At 35.5% G+C, this 25518-nt stretch overlaps 1 protein-coding gene across 1 annotated transcript in view; it reads left to right on the forward strand.

The window, feature by feature from the left end:
* Lrrk (Leucine-rich repeat kinase) overlaps window positions 1-25518 on the forward strand; it is a 790764-nt gene that overhangs the window by 691892 nt on the left and 73354 nt on the right. The window contains exon 29 of the mRNA XM_090409582.1: window positions 20867-20989. Coding sequence (XP_090265708.1) covers window positions 20867-20989 — 123 coding nt within the window. The remainder of the gene's footprint in view (window positions 1-20866; window positions 20990-25518) is intronic.

Consider the following 25518-nt stretch of genomic DNA (forward strand, 5'->3'; position numbering starts at 1 on the left):
CCCTTAATAATTGAATAAAATCTATTTCCTTCCTCACATGTGTCCTCTCCTCCTTCCAATGAATGTTACCATAGTTGAAATCCCCCATAATAATTACCCTTCTTCCACTCATTTCATCAATTTGTTTATGCATACGATCTCCACCATCTATTCCATCACCTGGTCTGTAGCAGCACCCAACTGTATATTTTATTCTGCCAGTCTCAATCTAACACCAAATAGCCTCAAATGATCTCTTTTCACTATCCTGTGATACAACTTCAATTCTCCTTGGCTGCAGTTCATCAGCTGTCATCAATAACACCCCCCCCCCCATTTTATTCTCTCTGTCCCTCCTAAGCACACTATAACCTACACATTCTATCCCACTAACTATATCATCTTCCGTCAGCCATGTTTCACTAATGCCAGTAATCTGTGTCCAGGAAGAGCCAATCAGGGCCAAAAATTCTTCCTTCTTGTTCCTAATACTTCTGGCATTATTATACATGAAATGCAGTGATCCCTTTGTCCCACCCCTATCTTGATGCATTATTCTAAATATCCCATTCCCATTTTTTTTGTCCTTAGTACTGACTCGGGTACATTATATACATTCTTACACTCAACTGTCTCACTGATGTCCGCATATCCACTCCCCCCCCCCTCCTTGGTAGTTCTAGTTTCCCTGGTTCTGCACATCCATTTTCACTTCATTCATCAACATTTTTTCCAGGCTGCGCACATTAAATCCATTCAAATGCAGGCCATCCATCTTGTATAAATACTTTTGCCCATCAAACTCATTCCACACATCCACGAATTCCACACTACACCATCTGCATAACCTGTGCATAACGTCATTTGCTATTATGGCCCTCCTTCTAAACTCCTCTCTGTCATACCACAGCAATAGACTCGCCATTCTAACTCTGTCACTCTTTTCTTTCGCTACCTCTAACAATACTTTCAAGTCCTCTCTCATAAAAAATTATCTCCTTTCAATTCATTTGTACCTGCCACAACTATCAATTACTTCACCCTCCGTTTTTGCGCTCGAATACTCTCACTTACATCCTTAAATTTCGCACCCAGTAAGTACGATTTAGTTAAACTCCCATTTATCACTCCTCTTAATATCGAGTCACCATACAACTCTCTTTCTTTCATTTCAGAAACTCTCCCACTCTTACGCTTATTTTTCCTTTCAAATACTTGTTTATTTACATTAGCGGAATCACTCTGGAAAGAGTTTTGCAGGTGCTCTAATTGCTGCTGCGCATTTTGTATCACTGCATGCAACCTAGCGATCTCACTTCCTACAAATAATTCCTCATTTTTTTTTATCACTTAAACCATTTTCTCTCTCTGAATAGTTGCTTTCACTCTTTCTTTGATCACCGCTCTCATTGCCATCTTGTACATTGCAATTCTCTATCAAGCCACTATTTTCACTCCCATTCTGGCTTTCTTCACCCATAACTGTCTCACAACCTGACACATACTTCACCTCCTCACTTTGCTTACACTTTCTGCACATTCTCCCACCACTATCACTTTCCATCCAAACTCCAGCCTCGTTCAGGAATGCATACATCCCACACACATCACACTGGACAAACTCTCTCACGTTACAGTTAACAACAGCGTCGTATTTTTGGATGCCATTATCTTACGTCACATTGGCACCATATGAAAATCTATAAAACGTATCGTTAAATACTAAATTAAATACCGGCATTCACACCAAAATCACACAGACACAACAAGCTACCTAAATTAGACAGTATTACGTTATGATTTAAACCTATATTCTAATTTTCACTACAAATTATACTTAGCTTTTGGGAGCTCTCTGAAAACACTCCAATACTATGGCTACTCCTTCTTTTCCTTGATTGTCATTACCTGAATTTAACTTTTTGTATTTATTGCTCAGAAAGATCTCGCCAGTTTTTGTCTTTTTCGTTTCAGTCACTCCTGTTATATCAATCTGGTTCTTATCTAATTCCTCAGCTTGCTCCATTTCTTTGCCATTCAGGCTTCTTATGTTGATAGTACCGATCTTTATCTCTGGTGATGTTGGGATGTGTTTTCAGATTTGTTCCGGTAGCTGACTTTTCACTGTTCAAACTGTTTCCCTGGTGAAAACAACAGGGGGGGGGTCCTTGTTTAATCAGGTGATGCCCCAGCCGGCATGTCATGTTGTACCATCATTTTGTATTTTGGTTTATGCCAATAAGAATACAGTTTGGTCTTCTAAATTCCAAATTGCCAGCCCATCCTCATTCGTTCATTATCCAGGTAGATACCCAACAGGGTGCACCATGAGAAGGTGAGGATTGGACATTAGGTCAGAAGCCCTGGTCGGTTCTCCGCATTCCTTTAAAGGCTATGTGGAGGTCTCCTCTCAGTTATACAGCTTTGACTCTTAACCACCCCAGAAATTTTTCAATACATGACAAATAGAAAGAGAACTCAGTGTCATCCAAGGAAGTTGTGTAGGAGTGTGATTAATAAGAGGACATGGATTAAATTTGAAGCAATGAATGTTTGCAAGGAAAATGTGCACTGCACTTTGAAGTGCGTATAAAATTTTGTTCGATTTTAACCCATTTAACTTGATTATTTACTTAAAATACTTAAAGGTAATTTGTTTTAAAGGTAATTTTAATTGCCATTCTATAGTAAATCAGTTTGAATTTTAATAGTTACCATCATAAATACAGCAGACATAATTATTCAATTGTGACAAAATAGCCATTTGATGCTCATGATTGTAACAACTTTAAAGTTTTCTGAAGAAGAATAGTGGCAGCAACATTTTTTCACTGACTAGGACATAGCTGTAATGAATTTTTATGTTGTCAAAATCCTTAGCAAAATCCAAAAGTTTTATCCCCTTGTCTAGTTCAATGGTAACATTATTATAGAATGTGAGCAAATTTTAAATCTTGCTTTGAGCTGCTTGTCTTCATGTTCATTGCCTTCACTGGATACAAAAAAGAATTTTATACCAGCATCTGTTGCTAAAACAAAAGTAAGTCATGGTTTGCATTGGCAATATATGATTTCCAATAATCCTTTGCATGTCTGCCTTTGATGACCAACTATTTAATGGTTCCTTCCCCCAGCTCCATCACATATGCCCTTGCCATGTGACATGGCAAAACATGCTCCGCTGTGAATAATCCAAAATCATCTTTGTAGTTAGCCACATTAAGCCAGCATTATATATATTGTATGTGTTTTTTTTTTTCTTTTTAAGTATTTATTCATTTGTTTTTTACTCTTCCATTTTGGTTGGCACACCACTCATGATCCAAAAAAAAAAATAATAAATAAATAAAATAAATCCCTTGATAGCTGGATGTATTAAATGTGTTAGAAGATGCAACCAAAATAATAGTTTTCTTCATTTTCAAAAGGCTATCTAGAATAAAGAAATTAACAGAATAGAGCCAGTTTGCTATGTGGTCACTTATCAAGGGTATCTCTCATAAAAATTTCAAGATTTATTTGGTCCCCACATAACTTTTTAGCATCAAAGTCAACTGACTTTTAATGTTTTGGAATTTTTTTCTCAATAGAAAAGGTGATTTTCAGCATGTATATTCCACTATAGTATAAATGAAACAAAAAACCAGACTTGTGTATTCAACCCAGGATCTGCTGGAAAGAATATAAAATTGTTTAAAAAAGTGCTTGGAACACCTAAAGCAGGTGGTTTACTACATTGAACAATTAGTATGTCTGAATTCAAATGAAAATAGGCATGCCACTGTACTCCAAAATGCCGTAATTGATAGGATGCCATGGAGTAAAAAAAATAATAATAAAAAACCCATTTAGATAGGCTAACCAAAAACTTTCATCAACATACAAAATTATCCAATGCCAAATTATTTTTTAATTTGATAATTTCACATGGAATCACCTGCATTCCCTCCTATTGGGGTGCAGTGACATGCCTGTGTGTGAGTACTGGTGGCTGTGGTGTTCACCATTGCACACCGTCTATCCTCATTTTTTTAATAAATGCCATCATTTTAGCCCTTTTAATAACCTTCATGGGTCTGTACACTAAGGAAGATTTTATCTGATTCATCCAAATATATAGTATGCTTATAAATTTCTATAAAACACTAACCTTTATGTATAGAATTATGTACATTACTTTAAAAGAGAAATCAGTTTTATTTATTAACACTACATTATTCCTGAGTTTGTTTTTCTAGTATGTGGATTTGATTTATAATTTATTCATTGTTTTGCAAAATTTTTTAACTATTGCTATGGCACATTGTAGCCTACATTGCTAATCTGTCAAAAAAAAAAAAAAAAAATCTAACAAGCTAACTGTTACATGTATAGGTTGTTTGTGCATATGCACTCATAACTTGGTTTCAATATTCTGGCTATTATTATTATATAGATATCTCCATGTATTCAGAAGATTCTTCGTGGTAGAACCATTATTCACACACTAGCCATTATTCACACAATACCTATCATACTTCTCCTTAAACTAATTCAAGCACCCAACCACCTCTGGTTGTGGCAACCCATTCCACCCATTCATCACACTCCAAACAAAAAATCTAGTCCTAACACCCTTGCTAACCACACTTTTACACAGTTTCCACTGGTGACCTCCTGTTCTCTCCCCCATGCACTGAAAAATCTTCATTGTCAAGCCTATAAACCCCCCCCTTTAATAACTTAAATACTTCTATCATGTATCCTTTTTTTCATCTATCAGCTAATTTTTGAAGCCTACAGACTGCCAATCTCTTCTCATAGAGAGCATTGCAAAGACCTGCTGAAACTTTGTCACTTGAGCTGACTGCCACTGAGCATGTCTACAGGTGGCAGATAGCAGAATGGCCTCCAGATATGGAGGTTAACTACGACATAAGCAGAAGTCTCTCTGACAAATAAGCAGCCATGGTCCAACAATCGCTATCAGGGTGTGGGGAGAACTGAGTCTGCAGCTCTGCTCAACTTAAAATTTCACAAAAACCTTAGACAGCACTATGTCATGGTGAGTTAGTGCTGCTATAAATGTACTTACCCTAGTAGTGAGCAGCAGTGCTACCAGTACTGGATTGAGGCTGAAGAATAATTCATTAAGACCCAAGACCAGATGCATGTAGACATGGACAATGAAAGTCTTTATTGGTTACATCACTGCGAGGTGGAAAGAAATGGGAACCCACTTTATTTTCCGAAGACTGCATAACATGGAAGCTGAACTATAAAGGATTACCAAGTAAGAAAAACCAACTCTCCCGAGAATTGGATGACTGTCCCCAGCAGGAGAGGATATTATCGGAGGGCCTGTCAGGCCATCAACAAGCAAAATCCATGCAAAATAGGTACTTGAAACATGAGATCTGGGAAGCAATGTGTGAAAACTAGAAAACTTGAATATGGAAACGAGATGATTGAACATGTACATTCTTATAGTTAGTGAGATATGATGGCCAGACAGTGTAGATTTCTGGAATGTAGATTACAGAATGACCTGTTCATGTTCACCAAATGACATAACATGTGTTGGATTCCTGGTGAATAAAAAAATTAGGACATAAGATTAAAGCCATTTCGGGATATAATGAAAGAATAATCCTCATTAATATTCAAGCAGAACCAAGAGACTTAGTCCTTATACATATATACATTCCAACAACAACAACAAGATACTGCAATGAGGAAATAAAAGTATATGAACAGATTGAAGAAGTACTCACAAGAGTAAATAATCAAGAAACTTGATCTTGATGGTAGATTGGAATCCATTTGTTGGAGAGAGAGAGAAGAGGAGAAGATTATTGGCAAATTTAGACTAGGCAAATGGAACGATAGAGGAGACTCCTCAAATTCTGTAAAAGCCACAACCTAATCATAGCAAATAAACTATTTGAACATCCAAAAAGAAGAAGATACGTGGATTGCATCAGGCAACACAGAACGATATCAGTTAGACCACATAATCATCCAAAAAATATCGTAACCAGGTAAAAATATGTAAAAGTTATCCTGGAGCAGATGTGAACACTGGCCATATCCCAGTCATCATGAAAAGTTATTTACAGTTGAAGAAAGCATGCATAAATAAACCATACAAAAAATGGAATATATCTAAAATAAAAAAAGGATCTAAATGCCTGCAAAGATTTTAGAGAGAAAAAAAAAAACAGACAAATTAATAAATTCCCAGAAGCCTTATGGAAAAGAAATTAATGAAGAGTGTTAATCTCTAAAGAGAGAAATAAATGAAGCTGACAAAAAAATAAAATAATATAAGCCATAAATCACTGGAGAAATATTAGAACTAATGACACAAAGAAGAAAAAGAAACACAAAAATGCAAAAAAAACCAAGAGGAGTATAGAAAATGTACTCTTCTTGGTTTTTACCAGTTTTTACCTTTTCAGTGTTATCAGAGCTAACATCAAAAAGGCATACAATGATATACAAAAACAGTTTAGAGAAAAGTTAAAGACACTGAGCATGATCAAGAGTAAAGGTGGAAAAGTGCTAATTGAATATGATTGAATAATGCCAAGATGGGGGCAATGTGCTGAAGAACTTTATAGAGGAGAGGAGAGAAATTAGATAAATTGCTTCTAGGTAGAGAAAGAAATTTTTAAAGTCAGAATTTGTTAAGGCTCTTAAAGAACTGAAACAGTCTAAAGCACCATGAATAAACCATATCCCAGGAGAAATTTTGCAAGCACTATACGACGAAGCAAAATGTGAACTATATAAAATGATCAATCGAATGTACACAACTGGTCTTAAATCCCAACTAGAATTATCTACTGCTGTATTGGAAGTCAAATACAAGAACATTTACCAGTTTGGCTTCATAAGAAATAGAATGACAAGAGAAGCTGTACAAACTCTCTGACTGATCATAGAAAAAGTAATTAGAATAAATACACCCATACTCATCACATTCATTGATATAGAAAAAGCTTTTGACAACATTGAACTGGAATATAATATAATGTTCAAAGTCCTCAAAAATCTGAAGATAGATTACAATGACAAAAGATTAATTTATCAACTATATAAAAATCAAACTGCAATTGTAAGAAAACAAGGGAAAAGAGCTAAAATGAGAAAAGGCTTTAGACAAGGACTCTCACCATTACTTTTAAATCTTTACATTGAAAAGATAAAGGAAAAAATCAATAGTGAAAAGATCAATGGCAAGCTTTATAATACAAAAAAATTTGCAGATGACATAGCTTTAAAGCAAAAAAAAATTAAAAAGAACTTCAAGAATGACTTGCAGAGATGAATAAACTCCTAAATGAAAAGTGCAAGATGAAAATCAATGAGAAAAAAACAAAAATAATAACAGTTAACATTTCTAGTGAAGAATATTTGAAGATGTTCAAACAATGGAAAGTGTGTTATTTGCTGTTACACTGGCTGCTGATTCGTGAGTTGCTGTATACGGCTGGTAGATACAAGTGTGTCTTCATGGATTAAGGAGTACCAGATTTGATGTAAAATTATCCCTTGTTTTTTGTTACACTTTAGAGGATACTTCTTCATTTCAGCTGATTCTTTGAATGCTCTTGAGTAAAAGTGGTAATCAATGTGGAGTTTCAGTTTGTTGCCATTCTACTAAATGTTTTGCATCTGTTGTATGTGCTTCCAACCCTGATTGGTGCTTCCTTTCACTCTCAATGTCCTTGATGTGTTTTGATCAGTGTATTTCCCTAGATCTGCCAGTTTGTTCTATGTAGTGTAGCCAACAGCTGCAACTAATCTTGCACACTTCTGGTGTTTTAAGTGGCAGATGTAGTAGTTACAATGGCATAGCTAGAGCTTTTGCCGCCCTTCTCAATACAATGCCTAAATACTGCACCAGAAATACTACAAAAAAAAGTCAAAAAGACATATAGGGAAATATATTAAAACTATAATATAAACACTATAATACAATACAACAGCTGCAACTAATCTTGCACACTTCTGGTGTTTTAAGTGGCAGATGTAGTAGTTACAGTGGCATAGCTAGAGCTTTTGCTGCCCTTCTCAATACAATGCCTAAATACTGCACCAGAAATACTACAAAAAAAGACATATAGGGAAATATATTAAAACTATAATATAAACACTATAATACAATATCTAAAATACTTCAGGTGCAAACTTTGTTTGCTTACACTTGGATAAAGGATTAAACCAAATATATAATTGGTAGCATAGCCAAGTGAAAAAACTTCCATTAAAGCACTATATTTATTTTTCAAGTAAAACTTTAATTCCAACATTCTGCAATGTTATTTTTCTTGCTTTTCTGTTAGCAAAATCGTTGATGGCATTGTCAAAGTCTATTTCATCAGTTGCTATTCTATAGACAGTATGGCAAGATTTTTTAAACACAAAGTACTCATTGTAGATCTAAGGTAATATTTAATCAATTTTAATTTAGAAAAACTCCTCTCACAACTAGCAACACTTACAGCAGTTGTGAGGAAAATTTGCAGTAGTATTACAATATTTGGAGCTGAGTTCTGGAGACTGTATTTTAGTATAAACTGTAAAAGTTCAAGGGGACCATCCTTCCACATCTCTGTTTCGTCTTGCATAGCAGCAACAGAAATAAAACTCTGAAGTCTTTTTCTCTCAACAAGGAGCTCTTCCTTATTAATGTCATCATGATCCTTATTTAGTCGACATTCGTATTTATCGTTCAAAAGATTCTATGGAGGCGTATTTTTCAGCAAGAACATGAAGCTGTTGAAATCTCATGGTGATTTTTTGTATCACTCTGCCTAGCAAAAAAACATTTCTCTCCTCAACTCAGTTTCGTATGACAATTCAGCATCTCGTGATTCTTCACCTGCCATCAGTTTCTTCTTTCTACACCAACGATCCATGACTATTCCCAGATCATCACAAATTTCTTTGGTGTAAGTTACTGAATTGTTAACTAATTCATCCCTATTTTCAGTTATGCTTTTAAAGCCCCAAGTTTTATGTCACATTGCTGTATATTCAATCCTTTGGTTTGGAGATAGACCTGTGTATTGTTAATTTCTAGAAGGATGGATTCCCACAGGCCAAGAAAGCACAGAACAGAAAATGATTGTAACACGACAAGCAACATGCCAGCATCTGACCTGGTAACTCTATTTTCTTCTTCACCAGTTGAATGTTCTACAGCACTTAAGATTTTCAAGTAATTTTTTTTTACAGCACTCACAGCATCTCCCCGTGCACTCCACCGAGTCTCTACTACACACTTGACACTTTTGACCAGTGACTAAAGTCAGAATATCCCAGCGATGGGTTGAGGAAGTAAAAAAGTGAACAAACGATCCACAGTTCCAAAAAAGGTAACAGAATTCACAGTAACAGAAACTGCATGTACACCCACCAAATTCAGCGAGTGATTTGTACATGCAACAAATTCTGCTTTTCTATTAATTTCCTTGATGCATTACTGAATGCCAGTATGTTGACCAGCCATCACAGCAGCATTATCATATGTTTGTCCTCTACAATTTTGAATATCAATTCTGTCGTTTTCTAATTTTTGCTAAATCATAGATGAAATATTCTCGGCGGTTTTTCCTTTTGTTTCAATGAAATCAACAAATGATTCCACAACCTTCACTTTATTTCCGTCGATCATAACATAGTGTAAAACTTGGCTCGTTTGATCTTATGAGAAATATCAGGGGTGCTGTCGAATATCATTGCAAAATACTTTGCTTCTTTTACTTGCTCGATAATTTTTCTGCTTTCTTTTTTCTCCCAAAATTTCTATAAACTCGTTCTGAATAGTAGGTGCCCTATAGGATTTAGCAAACGTTTTTCCCAGCTTGATTCTTAGAATATGTTCACATAGCACTGGATCGTAATTCACCAACAAATGAACTAATTCCAAAAAATTTCCTCTATTTCCCGTTGATTCAGGTTCATCATCAGTCTCATAATGAATTCCTTCTCAGTGACCCTGTAAAACCAAATTTTGTTTAGATAGGAATTTAATGATATCCAACAATCGTGAAAGTATCTCCCTCCACTTCACTTCATTTTCAACTCATTCTTGTTCCTTTTTATCAATTGTTGCACTACGTCAGATTCTAATTTCCAACTCCTTCCATTGTGTGAAAGATCAAACATGGGCCACACTAGATTCATGGTCAAATATTTTGGGATTAAGTTTCCACCACATATTGAATCCATCTGCAGAATCAAAATTTGAATGACTTCTGTCTGCAAATAGTCTTGCAGCAAAAGCAATAAAGAGCTTTCTTGGAAGGAGAGTACACCAACCACAACCTCAATATTTTTTCATTATTTGGCAGAGTTCAAAAAAACCACTCACGTGTAAGTTTTCTGTTTTGTCCTTTGATTGATGCACCCTCACGAATCACTTCACCAAAATCAGAATCTAGCTGTTGAACGATAGACGCACCTTGTTGTACCAGTAAGATCCGTGTGTCATCGTTAATCTTACTTGGCCAAAGACCAACATCTTTTAAGTCAATAGCTGGAATTTTTTGTTCAGTACACTCCTTATTGATTGTTGAAGTTGAAGAATCACTTGACTTTGACGATCATTTGAATTTGGAAATTGCTTCAGCAACAGTAGTAGTAGTTTCACGAGCAAGGTATTTCAGTTGTGCACCTTCATTTTTTTTTAATTCTTCCTTCCTAGCTTTTTTCTAAAGGCTGCACCACTTTCTTTTATTTGCTTCATCTTAAGTAAGACAAAGAATAATAAGAAAAAAGCAATATCATAATAACTAATAAATAAAGCCCTTTTAAAATGTTAATTTGTGTAGTCTGCATGCCTAAAAAACTGTGATATTCTAACTCAACTCAGAAAAACAAAGAACGATGTAAAATCACAAAGATGTTACATGCACTTAACGAGATCAAATTATAACAATCTGAGGCTTAGTCACTGTCACCACTGGTCAGACTGGCGGGCGTTTTCGCCACAGCTCCCTGATCACCATAATTGGGAGTTTGGGATCGTGCGCAGCAGTCTGATAGATTTGTTTAAATCTAGACTCTAGACCAGGGTTGGGCAACTTTTTTTAAGTGTGCGTGCCAAAATCGCCAAATCTTTGATACAAACGTTTTCTCACGTGCCAACCGAAATTTTGGGAAACATATTATTATTTCGTGTCTTTTAAGTAAAATAAATTGTTATTTTACCTACATAATATATTAAACAGAAGTTAATCTTTACCATTTTTGGTAGAAAACATCAAATCAAAACTAGAGAAAGAAAAATACTGGACATTTTATTTATTTAGCATCAGTGAGACTTTTGCTGCTGCATCACTAATGACAGATAATTTATATCAGGTTTATATTTTGTAACCTTTAGAGATGTGTATGCGCTACTAGTTTCATCTATAAGGCTACTCCTGTTACAAGACTTAACAAAGTTCATCACTGAGAACAATGATTCACAAGAATATGTAGATGCAAAAATGGATAATAATGCTGTTGCAAGGGTTTTTAAACATACAAAAGTTTTGGGAATAGCATTCCAAGTACTTAGTATCTCTTTGAGATATTAAGTACTAAGGATCGATTAGAGACAGGTGCATCACCTGTCTCTAATCGATCCTTTTCAATATTTTTCAAGTCAACTCTGAGGTCAACAAATTTCTGCCTCCAAATTGAGCTACTTTGAAAAATCGATCAACTGCATTTCAAAATCATCCATATTTATCCAGGAAAACATCTGCAAGTTTATTTGCAGATGTTTTCGTGTCCTGTAGTTTGAGGTTCAAGTCATTTAAATGTTCGCCAAAATCTGCAAAAACATCACTTTACAAACCACATGATGTCATACATTTCTTTATAAGACTTTTTTTGATTAGTCAAAAAGAGATTTATCTCATCCAGGCATTCAACAAATCGTTTCTGAATAAGACCTCGACTAAGCCAATGCACGTTGTTGTACATTAGTAGTCCTTTGTACAACGAATCCACCTCATTCAGTAGATTCTGAAATTGTCTTTTATTCAAAGCACATGCAGAAATGTAATTAACATCCTTGGTTACTGTTTGTATCACTTCTTGAAGTTCCTTTAGGCCAGTTTTTGCACATAAATTCTCCTAATGTATGATGCAATGAAAACCTACTATGACCAACATGTTTTGCAAACAGATTTACAAATTCTGCTTCCTTACTAATCATGCTTGGTGCATCATCTGTTACGACGGATACTACTTTTGATATATCAATTTGCCGAATAGATAATTCATTTATAACTGCTTTACATATTTCAACCCCACTGGTACATTCAGGTAGTGCTACAAGGTTAATCATCTCTTTGCATACTTTGCCATCCCTACAAAATCAAGCAAAGATTGCCAGCCTAGCTGATGATATAATGTCTGTGCTCTCATCAACACAAATAGAAAAGAATCTACATGAAGCCAACTATTTTGTTAATTGTTCTGCTTTATTCCTTTCCAACTTAAGTATTCTATCCTTAATTGTGTTTCTACTCTTAGACAAATCTTAAATGCACTGAATAATTTTTATCGTTTGATTGTCAAAAAGGAAAAGGAGCACATTCTAGCCACACTTCTTTAATATATTCCCCATCACCGAGGAGTTTTTCCATGTTGGGCAATAACTTTTGAAACCTTAACTAGCTACAACTAAGTTGGAACTAGGCCTACCTGAAATAATTTCATCAAGGTATCGGACTTTTTTAGTCTTGTTCAGTTCATGAGAAATTAATTCTCTTTGTTCTTGCTCACTTGTATTACTTAATTTCTTATGAACCGTTTCAAAATGTCTGTTTACAGGAGAAGTCTTACAAACAACTGATTCGAAACATAAAATGCATAATGCTTTATTATCTTTCTTAATCATGCCAAATTTTTCAGTCCAGTATTCTTTAAATTCTCTAATATCCTTTTCATTTGAATGTCTGTGTTTTATTGTTGGTGGTTGTGACATTCTGCTCAATCTGTAAAGAGTGGGAAGCATAAAATAGGAAGCATATTAAATAAGAAAGCAATTAAATAATTGCTTTCTTCATACAGCTTTTAACTTTAATGAAAATCAAATTATGGGGTGTAAAAATGTGGACAGAGACATATAGACACTAACAAAAGTTATAATTTGGACTCGGAAAATCTCATCATAATCACTCTCTGCATATACCAACCAAGTTTAAGCAAACCAAAAATTACTACAATTATTAGCTGACCTACACACATGCAAATGAAAGAGAAGGGTACGCATGCAATCTAATCACGTGCAGATAACACTTCATAATCCTGAATGAATCATGCTTGCTAATTTTTATACACTTCATAAACGCATCAAAAGGGTTAAGCAAAAACCCTAATGCAGAAATATTATTATTACCGTGGGCCCTAAAATCCTGTCAACAGTCTTAGTTATAAGCAAAATTAGAAGAAAAAAAATAAAAACATTTTTGCAAATGTGTAGTGACTGTGCGGTGCCAGCTCGCTGCTGAGACGCAGCCATCACGGGTTAAGCAATAATCAATAAAGCAATCGCCGTGCCACACATTTATTGTTTTTTTTTTAAGAATTTGAATTATAGTATGATAGAGAAATGTAATGGTTTTGTTATATTGTATTTATTTTCATTGTAAGTATAGTTGTTAAAAACTAATTATTAATCAAGTAATAAAATTACTAAGTTAACATAAATAAAAGAATCGTTGAAAAATAAAATTGTATCTCGTAGGAAAACTCCCAAAAAATTGCTGCCTGGGGCTGACCCCCCCACCCCACCCCAGCTATGCCACTGAGTAGTTAACCATCAACATTCACCTGGAGCAGCATGGTCTAGCTATGTATTCAATAAAACAACCAGTAAATTGACTTCCCACCAATACTGGATAATTGAGAGATTGCTATATTTTTCATAAATGAAAAATCTGGCCTTGGTAATCTGTTTGGTTAGAAAACCCTTTTTTGAATTGATATCCATAATTATCTTCACTTTTCTCTAAACCTGTAATAAAACACTTATTAAATTGTCTGTTATAATTTAATTTCTTCCCTTTTATTTTCTTCTACTGACATTCTTTGGCATTAGCTTTCTTTGTGTCTATTTTCTAAGAATTATAACACAGATATTTCTTCCAGTGTTAATAAGTTTTTTCTTGCTTTTCACTTGTTCAGTATTACTCTGTAGTTGTTTCATCAGTCTTTCATGTTTGCGATTTTATATACTATTAAATATATATATATATATATATATATATTTAAATTCTTCCTTATCCACTATTCTATGAGGAACAAGAATTTGTATTTATCAGTGCTAACCTGGTTGGTTTCTTTGTTTCTTTTCTTTTTTGCTTCAATAAATCCACTACTGACTTTGCTGGGCCTGTCACAGCTTCAGCCTACTGGGTGAAACCTAGTAGAGAAGACAGACTCCCACTGCAAGAGGGAGGGGAGGAGGAAAATAGAAATGATTGACCTCTAGCTCTTGAAATACTCGAATACAATTGGGGAAATGGGCAAGAAGGAAACATTAAAGAAAAAGAAAGGGTAGGGACCAGTTTACATGAAGTAAGGCTAAAGTGACTCCTTGAGGATTATAAAGAAACAAAGGAATCAAAGTTGGACAGATATAAATAGTGAATGATCTGGACTAGAAAGGAAACTGAAAATAGGAACACTGAACATATTGACACTTACAGGTAAAGAGGAGGAGTGGATGTTATGATGGAGAGGAAATTATATGTTTTGGGTTTGAACAAGACAAAATGGAAAAAACTAGCAGAATTTAAGAGGTGACTTTGTTTTGGAAAGGAGCAGATGACCAATTTAAAAAAATGATGTCAGTTTTATCATTAGTAAAGAAGTAAATGACAGACTCAGAGTGTGTGATGGAATTAGTAATAGAACAATGAGCTTCTATTTGAATGTAATGGAAAACGAATGTCACTTATCCAAGTATGTGCACCACAGCAATGTTTAGATATGGAAGAAAAGACATTATTTGAGGATTATTTGCAGATTATTATTCATGATAAGAGTGTAATCATCTTACTAAAATCTTAATGTACAGGTTGGAAAAGAAAGAACAGAATAGAAAAAGTTGTGGGTCCATTTAGTTTTGGTGAAAGAAATGAAGAGGACAATGATTATTAGATTTTTGCATCACAAATGATCTCAAAATTGGAAACAGGATATAGCTGCAAAACCTGTAATAGATCATTTCATCTGATAAAGAATGGAGCAGCTAGTTATGGACATCAAAGTTTTGCCTACAGTTGCTTTAAATAGAGATCATTGGCTTCTTATAGCCACTTTTAAGGTGTATATGGAATATAAATTTGCAAGAAACAAAGAGAAAGCTATGGATGTTGAAACAGTCTGAAGTAAAGTAAGAATTCTGTTTTGGATTAGATCCAAGGACCATGAGTTAACTACAGATAATATAGACAAGGAATAGGAAAATTTTCTAGATGTACTAAAGTAGTTCCATACGTTTTCGGCCTGACTAACTTTTCTAGGTGATAGTAAGAAAACAATGTCACTTTACAACATAATCTCCCTTTACCTTCAACACACTTTTCACATCTTTGAATTAACCTTTCTATGGTACTCAATTTTTAACATTACAGCCATTTAGCTTGGCATGTGTTAGTCAAACAAGTGGCTCTAACTGAATGACACAGGTAGAGAGTTGAAACTGGTACACTAAGCTCCCCACAGATGGTGCTATCTGTCATGCATGGCATTTTAAAATTAGCTTGAATTTTGTATGTCAGGCTGGAAACTTTTGGAACCTACCTTGTAATAGTAGGAACAATAGAATAGGTGTGTGGAAGAACAAATGGAAGCAGAAAATGAAAAGAAACACACTGATGGAATAGAGAGTTAAAGAAGCAGTCAAGCTAAGAAATATTATCTTTCTTATTGGAGTATTATGAAGACTAGATCAAATAATGATAGATTTGTTTATAATCAGAGAATGAGTCATGCAAAAAAATAATTATTGTTGTAGTTGTTTATTATTGTTATTGTTTATTATTTTTTTTTGTTTTACATGACTCTTTCTCTGATTATATCTTCTTCCAACTTATGAATTTAAATTCAACATGGCTTTAATTATAATTAAAGAGATAAAGGGGTTGAATTTACCCTCATAAGTTGGAAGACGATATAATCAGAGAAAGAGTCATGCAAAACAAAAATATGGGAACAAAAAAATGTTATATGGACCAATGAAGAATAGAAGAAGAAATGAAGAGCCATGTATTTTAATAAATGGGTATGGAAATTTTGTGCCTGCTGGAAGAGAGATTAGGATGATATGGCAAAGTTATTTTAAAAACCTGTTAAATAAAGATGAAAACTAGTGAAATAAATTGGAATGAATACAGTGATGAAAGATAATAAGGAAATAAATTTAGCAGAAGTTCAAGAAGCATTAAGAAAGATGAAGAATGGAAAAATCTCCCCAGATAGATTGTTGAAAAATGGAATAAGATGAAAGGCACAGTGAAATAAATTGGAATGAATAAAGTGATGAGAGAAGTAATAAAGAATAAAGTTTGACAGAGGTTCAAGATGCGTTTAAGGAAGATGAAGAATGGAAAATCCTCTAGGATAAATGGTTTGCCTGTTGAATTGATTAGAGCTTCTGGTAGTACAGGATTGAAATGGTTATGTGACACCTTTAGACTCATCTGGAGAAAGAAGGTGATGATTAGACCAAGGGGGATTGTTGTTGCAATATGTAAAGGAGGCTCAAGAAGAGAGTGTATAACTATAAAGGAATAACATTATTGTGTCATCGTAGAAAGACTTATACGTTGGTTGCACATGATTACTAAATAACTTAAGGAATTCACAACGTATACTGGAATATAAATTAAAATAAACTTTAATATATACTTCTTATATTTCGCCAACGTCATGTTGCCATCTTCATGGGAACATAAAATTAAGACATCACTCAGGCACTAAAAACAGCAAATGAGGACGAAGCAAGGAAACTACTGTTTTTACTAAAGTACTGATGGTGCCCCTAGTGGGCTATATTAGGTATTCTTGGCTGCTGGGCTGAAGTTCTCATGGTGTATGTCTCCCAAATTTGGGGCAGTTTCATGCATCCAAATTTGTTGAGGTTTGGCATGTTTCTTAAGGTTGAAGCTGATTCTATGAATAGTCTTTCAAATTTATACTTGCTGCGGTGTATTACTGTGGCTTTCTTCCACCGTATTCTGTGGCGTGTATACAGAGCATAGTCTGCAAGCCCAGAATGGCTGTACTGGTGAAACCGGATGTAGTCCTTGTGTTCCTAAATTCTGATATTCGTTGTCCTGCCTGTTTGGCCAAAGTAGGAGAGCTTACAGCTGCAAGGGACCTGGTATACACCAGGTAGGTCTAGGGGAAGTGGTTGGTCTTTAGTGGAGCAGATAAGGGATGCCAATTTTCTATATGGTCTGTAACAAGAGGTCAGGTCATGTTTATTCAGGTTGGTAATTTTTTCCGAGGTGCCCCGGATGTAGGGAATGTGATGGATTTAGAGTACAGTCATACCCCGACTTACGCGAATCTGGAGTTACACGGTTTCTTATATGTTCGTATTCCCGTCCTGCTTCACGCCTCACCACTTGTCGTATCTTTCAGGCACTGGCTGCATTCACCAGTGTCGCACATGCTGTGAACAAGCACTGATGTGTTTCGTGCAGTCTCCATTCATACACGATTTTTATAGTCTACAAACCTTGCGATTGTTTAATGTTATGTTCTTGATAAAAATTTTATCACATAAAAAATAATAATGTCATCCAAAGGAAGCAAGTTCGATTCTTCTACAGCTTGCAAGAAAAGAAAAACATTGACTTTGCAAACAAAACTCAACATTATTAAGAATTTTGAAGGCGGAATGAAAATTAGTGAGCTAGCAAAGAAGTTCGATCTACAGGAATCCACAGTAAGAACAATCATAAAAGAAAGGCTTACAGATTTTGGAGGACATAGATTCTAACGAGGAACGAATTGTAGCCATAAGGCAAGGAATAAAAAAATCATTAGCTTGCTATAAAGAAATTTTGCATGACAAGAAAAAGACATTAGGCCGTCAGACGAATCTATTAGATTTTATGAAACCATCGACATCGAAATAGCTTTCTTTTTTTATTATGATTATATTTCTTAATTATGATTTACAATTATGATTATATTTCTTAAAAAAATAGGTATTTTTGTAAACCTTTGGTCCCAATTGTATGTTTGTATATATAAATTACATGCAAAATTATACCCCGAGTTACACGCTTTTTGTTGGTCCTGCCTACCACGTAACTTTGGGGTTTTACTGTAATCTTTTTGTGTGTGTGTTTGGGGGGGGGGGGGGGGGGCTGTAGTTTACTGGTTTTAGTATTTTTTGGGGGGTTGTAGCCATTGGCTGAGAAAGTGTTAAGGGTGTGATTTAGTTCAGTAGTTAGGGCATTGTCATTTGAACAGATTAGTTTAGCCTTGTTGTATAGTGTCTTAATAACTCCATATTGTTGTGAGGGGTGGGGGGGGGGATTGTTGGTGAAAGTACCTGCCTGCTGGCGGGTGACTAGTGTGTCAACCACAGAACTGAATCACATCCTTAACACTTTCTCAACCAATGGCTACAACCTCCAAAAAATACTAAAACCAGTGAACCACAGCCTCTGCCCTCTCCCACTTCACAAAAATGATTACTCTAAATCCATCACCATTCCCTACATCCGGGGCACCTCAGAAAAAATTACCAATATCCTGAATAAATATGACCTGACCTCTTGTTACAGACCATATAGAAAATTGGCATCCCTTATCTGCTCCACTAAAGACCAACCACTTCCCCTAGACCTACCTGGTGTATACCAGGTCCCTTGCAGCTGTAAGCTCTCCTACTTCCAACTACTAACCGCACTCAAACTTGCTTAACTTTTTGCATTAGCCATTAGTAGCAGAGGCTCTACCAACCTTTGCTGGCTATCCAAACACAATCAGATTTCTCTTCTTGGACTGACCTGCACCTTTGATCTTTCCTGGCACAACCACATTTTAACTATTGCTTCTAGCTGCCAAAAACCTTGGTGTGCTTTTTCACACAAGACATTAACTAATTCACATCTTCACAGCTGCTTACTATATACAACAAATCCACCCAACCATGGAATATTGCTTCCATATTTGGAATGGTGCACCAAAGTCCTCTCTAAGATTTCTCAATTCTATCCAGAAGAGGACATTCCAGATAATGATCTCTCTCTCAGAGACATTCAGTTTTTGCCTTGTGCCTCTTCTACAGATACTTTCATGAACAGTGCTCTGCTGAATTGGCCACTATTATTCCTTATCTCTTCTCCAAAATCATTAGAACAAGAGCTACTGCTAACTGGCATCCTTTTAGAATCCATCTATAAACTCACCGAACCAACTTCACTGCCTATTCTTTCATCCCATCTGCTTTTGTTCTTTGGAACAGTCTCTTCTACTCTCCCCCGATAACTTCACTGCCTATTCTTTCATCCCATCTGCTTTTGTTCTTTGGAACAGTCTCTTCTACTCTCCCCTGATTACGACCTTCAGCTGTTCAATCAAAATGTGAACGGATTCCTCCTTTCTTCTATTCCTGTTCCCCACACACAGCACTGATGCGCTATATGTCTTTTGGTTTTTCATGTGTGGATCAAATAAATTAAAAAAAAAAAAAAAACTTTCAAAATAACCGGTTATGTCATCTCCTCTTATGCTTAACATATTAATCTGACTGGCCTTCCGGGCTGTTCACAAGCAAACTAAGTAGTCTAGCTACATATAAACATAATTAATTATGACAGGGTGTAATAGGTGAATTTGCTTTGTTTGTGTGTCATGTCTTTTTTTTTTTTTTTCCCCCAGGAAGAAAACTACACTGCCTCTGTTTTCATATGAATTGTTATAAAGGTATCTTATGTTCTAGATGAGAGATTCAAGCAGAATTTTTTCAAATGCACTATAGAGACACTAATAATAAATTTAGTTTAATCCTTTATCCAAGTGTAAGCAAACAAAGTATCTTTGCACCTGAAGTATCTTCAGGACTGAGGCAACTCGTGGTAAAGGTGGACCAAGCTCTCATCACTTCTTGTCTTAGTATCTCCCATAATGCAAAGCACGTCTCCTTGTGGACATGTATAATGCTATGCATTATGGGAAGAGCCACTACCCAGACCAGTTTCGACCTTTATTGAGGTCTCGTCAGTGGGAGCCAGACCCAGAGGTGGTGATACCAAGGTGGAAGCAGATACTTCAGACACAAACTTTGTTTGCTTACATGTGGATAAAGGATTAAACTAAATATATTATAGTCTAACCAAGTGAAAAAAACTTCCAACATCTTTTCTCTAAATCCAGAGTAATTTAATAATAAGGTGAGACACCTTTTGGCAACTGTATAGGTAAATATGACTTCTCCATTGTTTCCACCTTGGTATCACCACCTCTGGGTCTGGCTCCCACTGAAGGGCCACTACCCAGAAACTGGTTGGGGTAGTGGCCCTTCCTTTAATGCATAGCATTATACATGTCCACAAGGAGATGTGCTGTACATTATGAGAGAGACTAAAACAAGGAGTGATGAGAGCTTGGTCCACCTTTACCACAAGTTGCCTCAGTCCTGAAGATGTTGCAAGCACAAACTTTGCTTACACTTGGATAAAGGATTAAACTGAATTTATTATAGTCTAACGAAGTGAAAAAAAAACTTCCAACAATATAGAGACACTATATAATCTGTTAAATGAATTTATATGTTCTGTTTCTTTTTAGTGTTAGTTCACTAGAATAGTTGCTTTTCAAGGAAACCTACTGGTTCAATTGGTTCTAAATATTTGTTTTGCTCTTTTAGGTGGATTGTTTCTCATTTGGTATGTTCATGTATGAACTTGTTACACTTCATTTACCATTTGAAGGCCAGGAGTGTGTGAAGGATCACATATTAGAAGGAGGAAGGCCTTCATTAACTCAAAGAGTAAGTTTATAAAATAGTAGTTAATACCATAAAATGACTGACTTAATATTTTGAATGTAAGCGAAATCTCTGATGAAGGATTGAATTAGGTAGTAGATAGTGACAGAGCAAGAAAGAATGGGAGCATGAGTGAAAGAGGTAGAGTGTGTGTGTGTGTGTGTGTGGAAATGATAGTTGGGTGAAAGAGAGAGAGAGAGAGAGAGTGTGTGTGCAGTGTTGACATAAGAAGTTAATAAAACTTTTTTAAGTCAGACATTGGTCATCAATGATCTGGTTTGAGGCTATTCAATGTGAGGAAGTGTAAAAAGCTCCTGTAAAATACTTTTTTTTTTTTTTACTATTTTTATATTACTTAGTATATTTACTATATTGTTGTGGCTTTTATTTTTTTTTATTGTATTCAGTTCATTTGCTGATATCTTTTTAAGACATATTGTTAAATATAAGATAGTTTTTAAAATATACGGCATACAGTAAACTGAACATATTATTTACCTATCTGCTTTCCTCGTAACTAAAGTATCCAAGAAGGCAAGAGGCATTTCTTTTTCCTCTTCAAAGTGAAACTAATTCGAGGATGGATATTAGTAAATTATTTATTTACATTCTAGTTTCTGTGTAATTTTCTGTTCCAGAAACTTTGGCATGAAGAAAAATTGTTAGTTTATTACTGAGATATGATAGTAATGAGTTAAGATGGAAGGTTATGATAGCAAATGATTCAATGTGTGAGCTATGTAGAAAAAAATTGGTGTGAGATTTTTGATGTATGGAGTGAGTTTGATGGTAGAAAAGACTTGTATAAGAGGAATGTCCTGAACTTGAATGAAGTTCAGTGAAATTATTTATCGAAATGAAACCTGACACAGAGAGGCAGAGGAATTAGATCATCTTCACAGGAATGCTGAGGATGTGTATGAAGATCATCTAGGATTTTCAGACATAATAGTGGTATAAATGCCATCGAGCATGAGATGAAGCTGCTGAAGGAATGCAGACTGTAGATTTAAGTATAAGAAAAAGCTAGTCTATACACAAATGTCAGGAGCATTAGAAACAAAGTGCTTGAGTGAGTTTATTGCTTAAGTGAATACGTTATTGCCTAAAATTGTTGGCATTAGTGAAAGCTGACTCTCAGTATCAGATGTACTAACTTGAATTTTTAGGAATGACAGAAGAGATTAGAGAGGATGAGGAGTACTACTAATGATATCAGATGACTTTAGTCCACATAGGATAGCAACACATGAAAACAATAATGGTAATAATTTTCAATACAGCACTGAGTTTGAGGCTATCTAGTGTGAAGTGGAGGTTAACAGGATAAAATATATGATTGGGTGTTGCTATAGACCTAACAGTTTATTTGCTGGGGTTGAAGAAATGCATAACCAAATTACCTGGATGAGTACCATTATGGGTACTTAATTATCTGATTATTTATTGGGTAGCAGAGAAAACTCATGATAAGAATGAAGGAGAATTTAGTGAGCTATTGTGTGACAGTTTTCTCAAGCAGCATATGAAAGAAGTAATTCAAGGACAAGAAGTGTTAGATTTTATCATAGTATCAGAAGATGTCTTAGTTAAGAATGCAACTATTTTGCCAATTGTTGGTGACTGATCATGCTATACTAACCTGGGAGGTAGCCAACTATATGGATGTTCCAATCAGGACAAGTTATTATGCTGTACTACAAATCTGGAAATTATGCCAAACTCAAGAGAATACTATCCTTGGTTCCATGGTATCGGATGTTTAAATGATGTGTATCTGAATGTATTCCTAGAATTCGAAGAACAAATGGAATGGGAGCGAATTGGATGTGCAGTTTCATTACACAAGTGATTCTTAAGAAGAAACTGATGTGGAAGGATTATCATGAGAATACGAGTGAGAGAAGTTATGAAATATATAAAGCACAAGCCAGAAAAGTTACAAGTATTGTACTAAAAAAGCTATATCCCAGTGTGGCAAGGACAACCATGTAAACTTAAATGCCACCAAAACCCAGTTCTGTCTGATCTCTCACAAGAAAGAGCTTGCATCCCTCCCCCCTTACCTTCAGTAATACCGACATATCCAAACACGATTAGATTTCCCTTCTTGGACTGACTTGTACCTCCAATCTTTCCTGACTCAGCCATATTTTAACTATAGCTTCTGCAGCTGCCAAAAAGCTTGGTGTATTTCTTTGCACAAGACACTACTTCACACCTTCACAGCTGCTAACTCTATACAAAGCCCAAATCTGCCCAGCCATGGAATATTGCTCTCATATTTAGGGTGGTACTCCAAAAATCCTCTCTAAGATTGCTCGATTCTATCCAGAAGAGGACAATCCAGCTAATTAATGATCCATCTCTCACCAACCCACTTCGATCTCTCTCTCTCTCACACACAGATGTTCAGTTTCTGCCTTGTGCCTCTTCAAGAGATACTTTTATGGATACTCTGCTGAATTGGCCACTATTATTCCTCCACTCTCCTCCAAAATCATTCAAACACAAGCCACTTCTGACCAACACCCTTTTACAGTCCACCTTAAAACTCACTGAACCAACTTTACTTCCTCCTCTTTTATTCCATCTACGTCCTTGGGAACAGTCTCTCTCACTCTGCCTTTCCCAAAGACTATAATCCTCAGCTGTTCAAGCAAAGTGTGAACAGACTCCTCCTTTCTTCTATTCCTCTTGTTCACACACACAGCACTAGTGTGCTATAGGTGTTGTGTGGCCTTTTGTGTATGGATCAGATAAAAAAAAAAAAAAACTCTAAAAAAATACATTAATCTAACCACTCTAAGGTCATTTAAGAACAGAATGAAAGATGAAAAATTACCAATCCAAATGTTTGAAACTAAAGTGCAAACAAAAAGTGCGCGCGCACACACACACACAAAAGACAAAGAAGAAGACTATGGGTTTGATACAGTTAGGAGTGCTTTTTTGGGAAGGGGGGGTGGTATTAAGGCTTAGGTGGTTTATGCTTATAATAGATTTAATGGAATAAATACAGTACTACAGTAGATGCTACTGACTCCCCTTCTTTTAAAGTAGCCAAACAGTTAACTAAATCTTTACCTCCCTACTCTCCTTTTTGCTGGCTATACTTCATCTTAAATTTAAAAAAAAAAAAATTTCTCCAACTCCAAATCCTTATTACAAAATTTAGTTCAAAATAATATTGCATTCAAATATAACAATGTTCCCCTTTCTGACACTAACTTTTCTCAAAAATGTTTTCTTCACTGACATCATTAATCTCTTTAATTTTGCCATCCAGCTATTTCACTGGAAAGGACAATATAGACTGAAGTCACAATGGGAGATGTAGATCCAATACTCCCACAATGGGAAAGGCCTTCACCCTGTAGTGGGTGAAAAGACAGACTGATCATTATCATCTACCTATGTGGGTATGTTTTCTGTAAACTAAGAAAGAAAGAGTGACATTGGGAAGATGTATGATTGGAGTGTTTGCAAAATATGAGCTACTGTTATTTTCTTTTCACCCACTACAGGGTGAAGGTCTTTCCCATTGTGGGAGTATTGGATCTACATCTCCCATTGTGACTTCAGTCCATCTTGGGAGAGTGTATATATTCTTGTATGAATGAATGTATGAAGGTGAATGGCAATCACAAACAACCATGCCCTAGGCAGGATTCGAATCCATAGCCTCTTAGCTAGAAAGTAGATGCACTAACCACTTCTAACCAATTTCCCAACCAGGCTTGTCCCTCACAGCTGAACTCTACTTTATTTGCCATTCCTTCCATTGTTCAATGGCTACAGTGACAAATTAGTGGACCTCACATTCTGCTCAGCATATAGATTACAAGTAATGCTATTTCTATTCCCTATATCCAGAGGACTTCAGAAAAAATAGCCAGAAACTTTAAAGATATATAATCTCTTCACTTTTTTCAAATCTCATTTGAAGCTGGCTGCCCTTATCCACTCTACTAAATTCCACTTTCTCTCTCTCTCCCTCTTCTTCTTCTTCTCCTTCTCTCTTCCAGGTGTTGGTAAGGTTCCTTTTTCTTGCAACTTGTCATGCTATGGACAAACTACGAGATTTTCTATCTGGCTTAGAGCCCAAGAAATACATCTACTGCCTTAACTGTGTTCAGTTAAGTCTAGCTGACCATGCCTTATGGATGGATACCTTGCACAGAATCATATGGGAGAAAACTACTATGCTTCAATGCAGCAAATAAAAACTTGAAAGTTTTTTTTTTTTTTATAATCAGCAGTAGATTTAAGAAATCAGCCTAATCTAAATAATTATGGTTGTGTTAACATAGGTATTATTTCTGGAAAAATTTCCATGTTACTCCTCTAAGTAAATATTATTTTATGGCTATTTAGCCTATTTTTGTTTAGGAGTACCCCTTTTTATAATGTCATTGGCTTTTTACTCAATTTTTAAGGCATTACTGATGTTTTAAAGACAGATATATGAAGTAGAATATATAGGAATAATAATAATTCGGACATACCTTTTAGGATGTTGCTGGTTGTCT

The sequence above is a fragment of the Typopeltis vanoorti genome, chromosome 19 (genome assembly GCF_054136105.1).
Source record: "Typopeltis vanoorti isolate ZY-2024b chromosome 19, IOZ_Tvanoo_1.0, whole genome shotgun sequence".
NCBI lineage: Eukaryota > Metazoa > Arthropoda > Arachnida > Uropygi > Thelyphonidae > Typopeltis > Typopeltis vanoorti.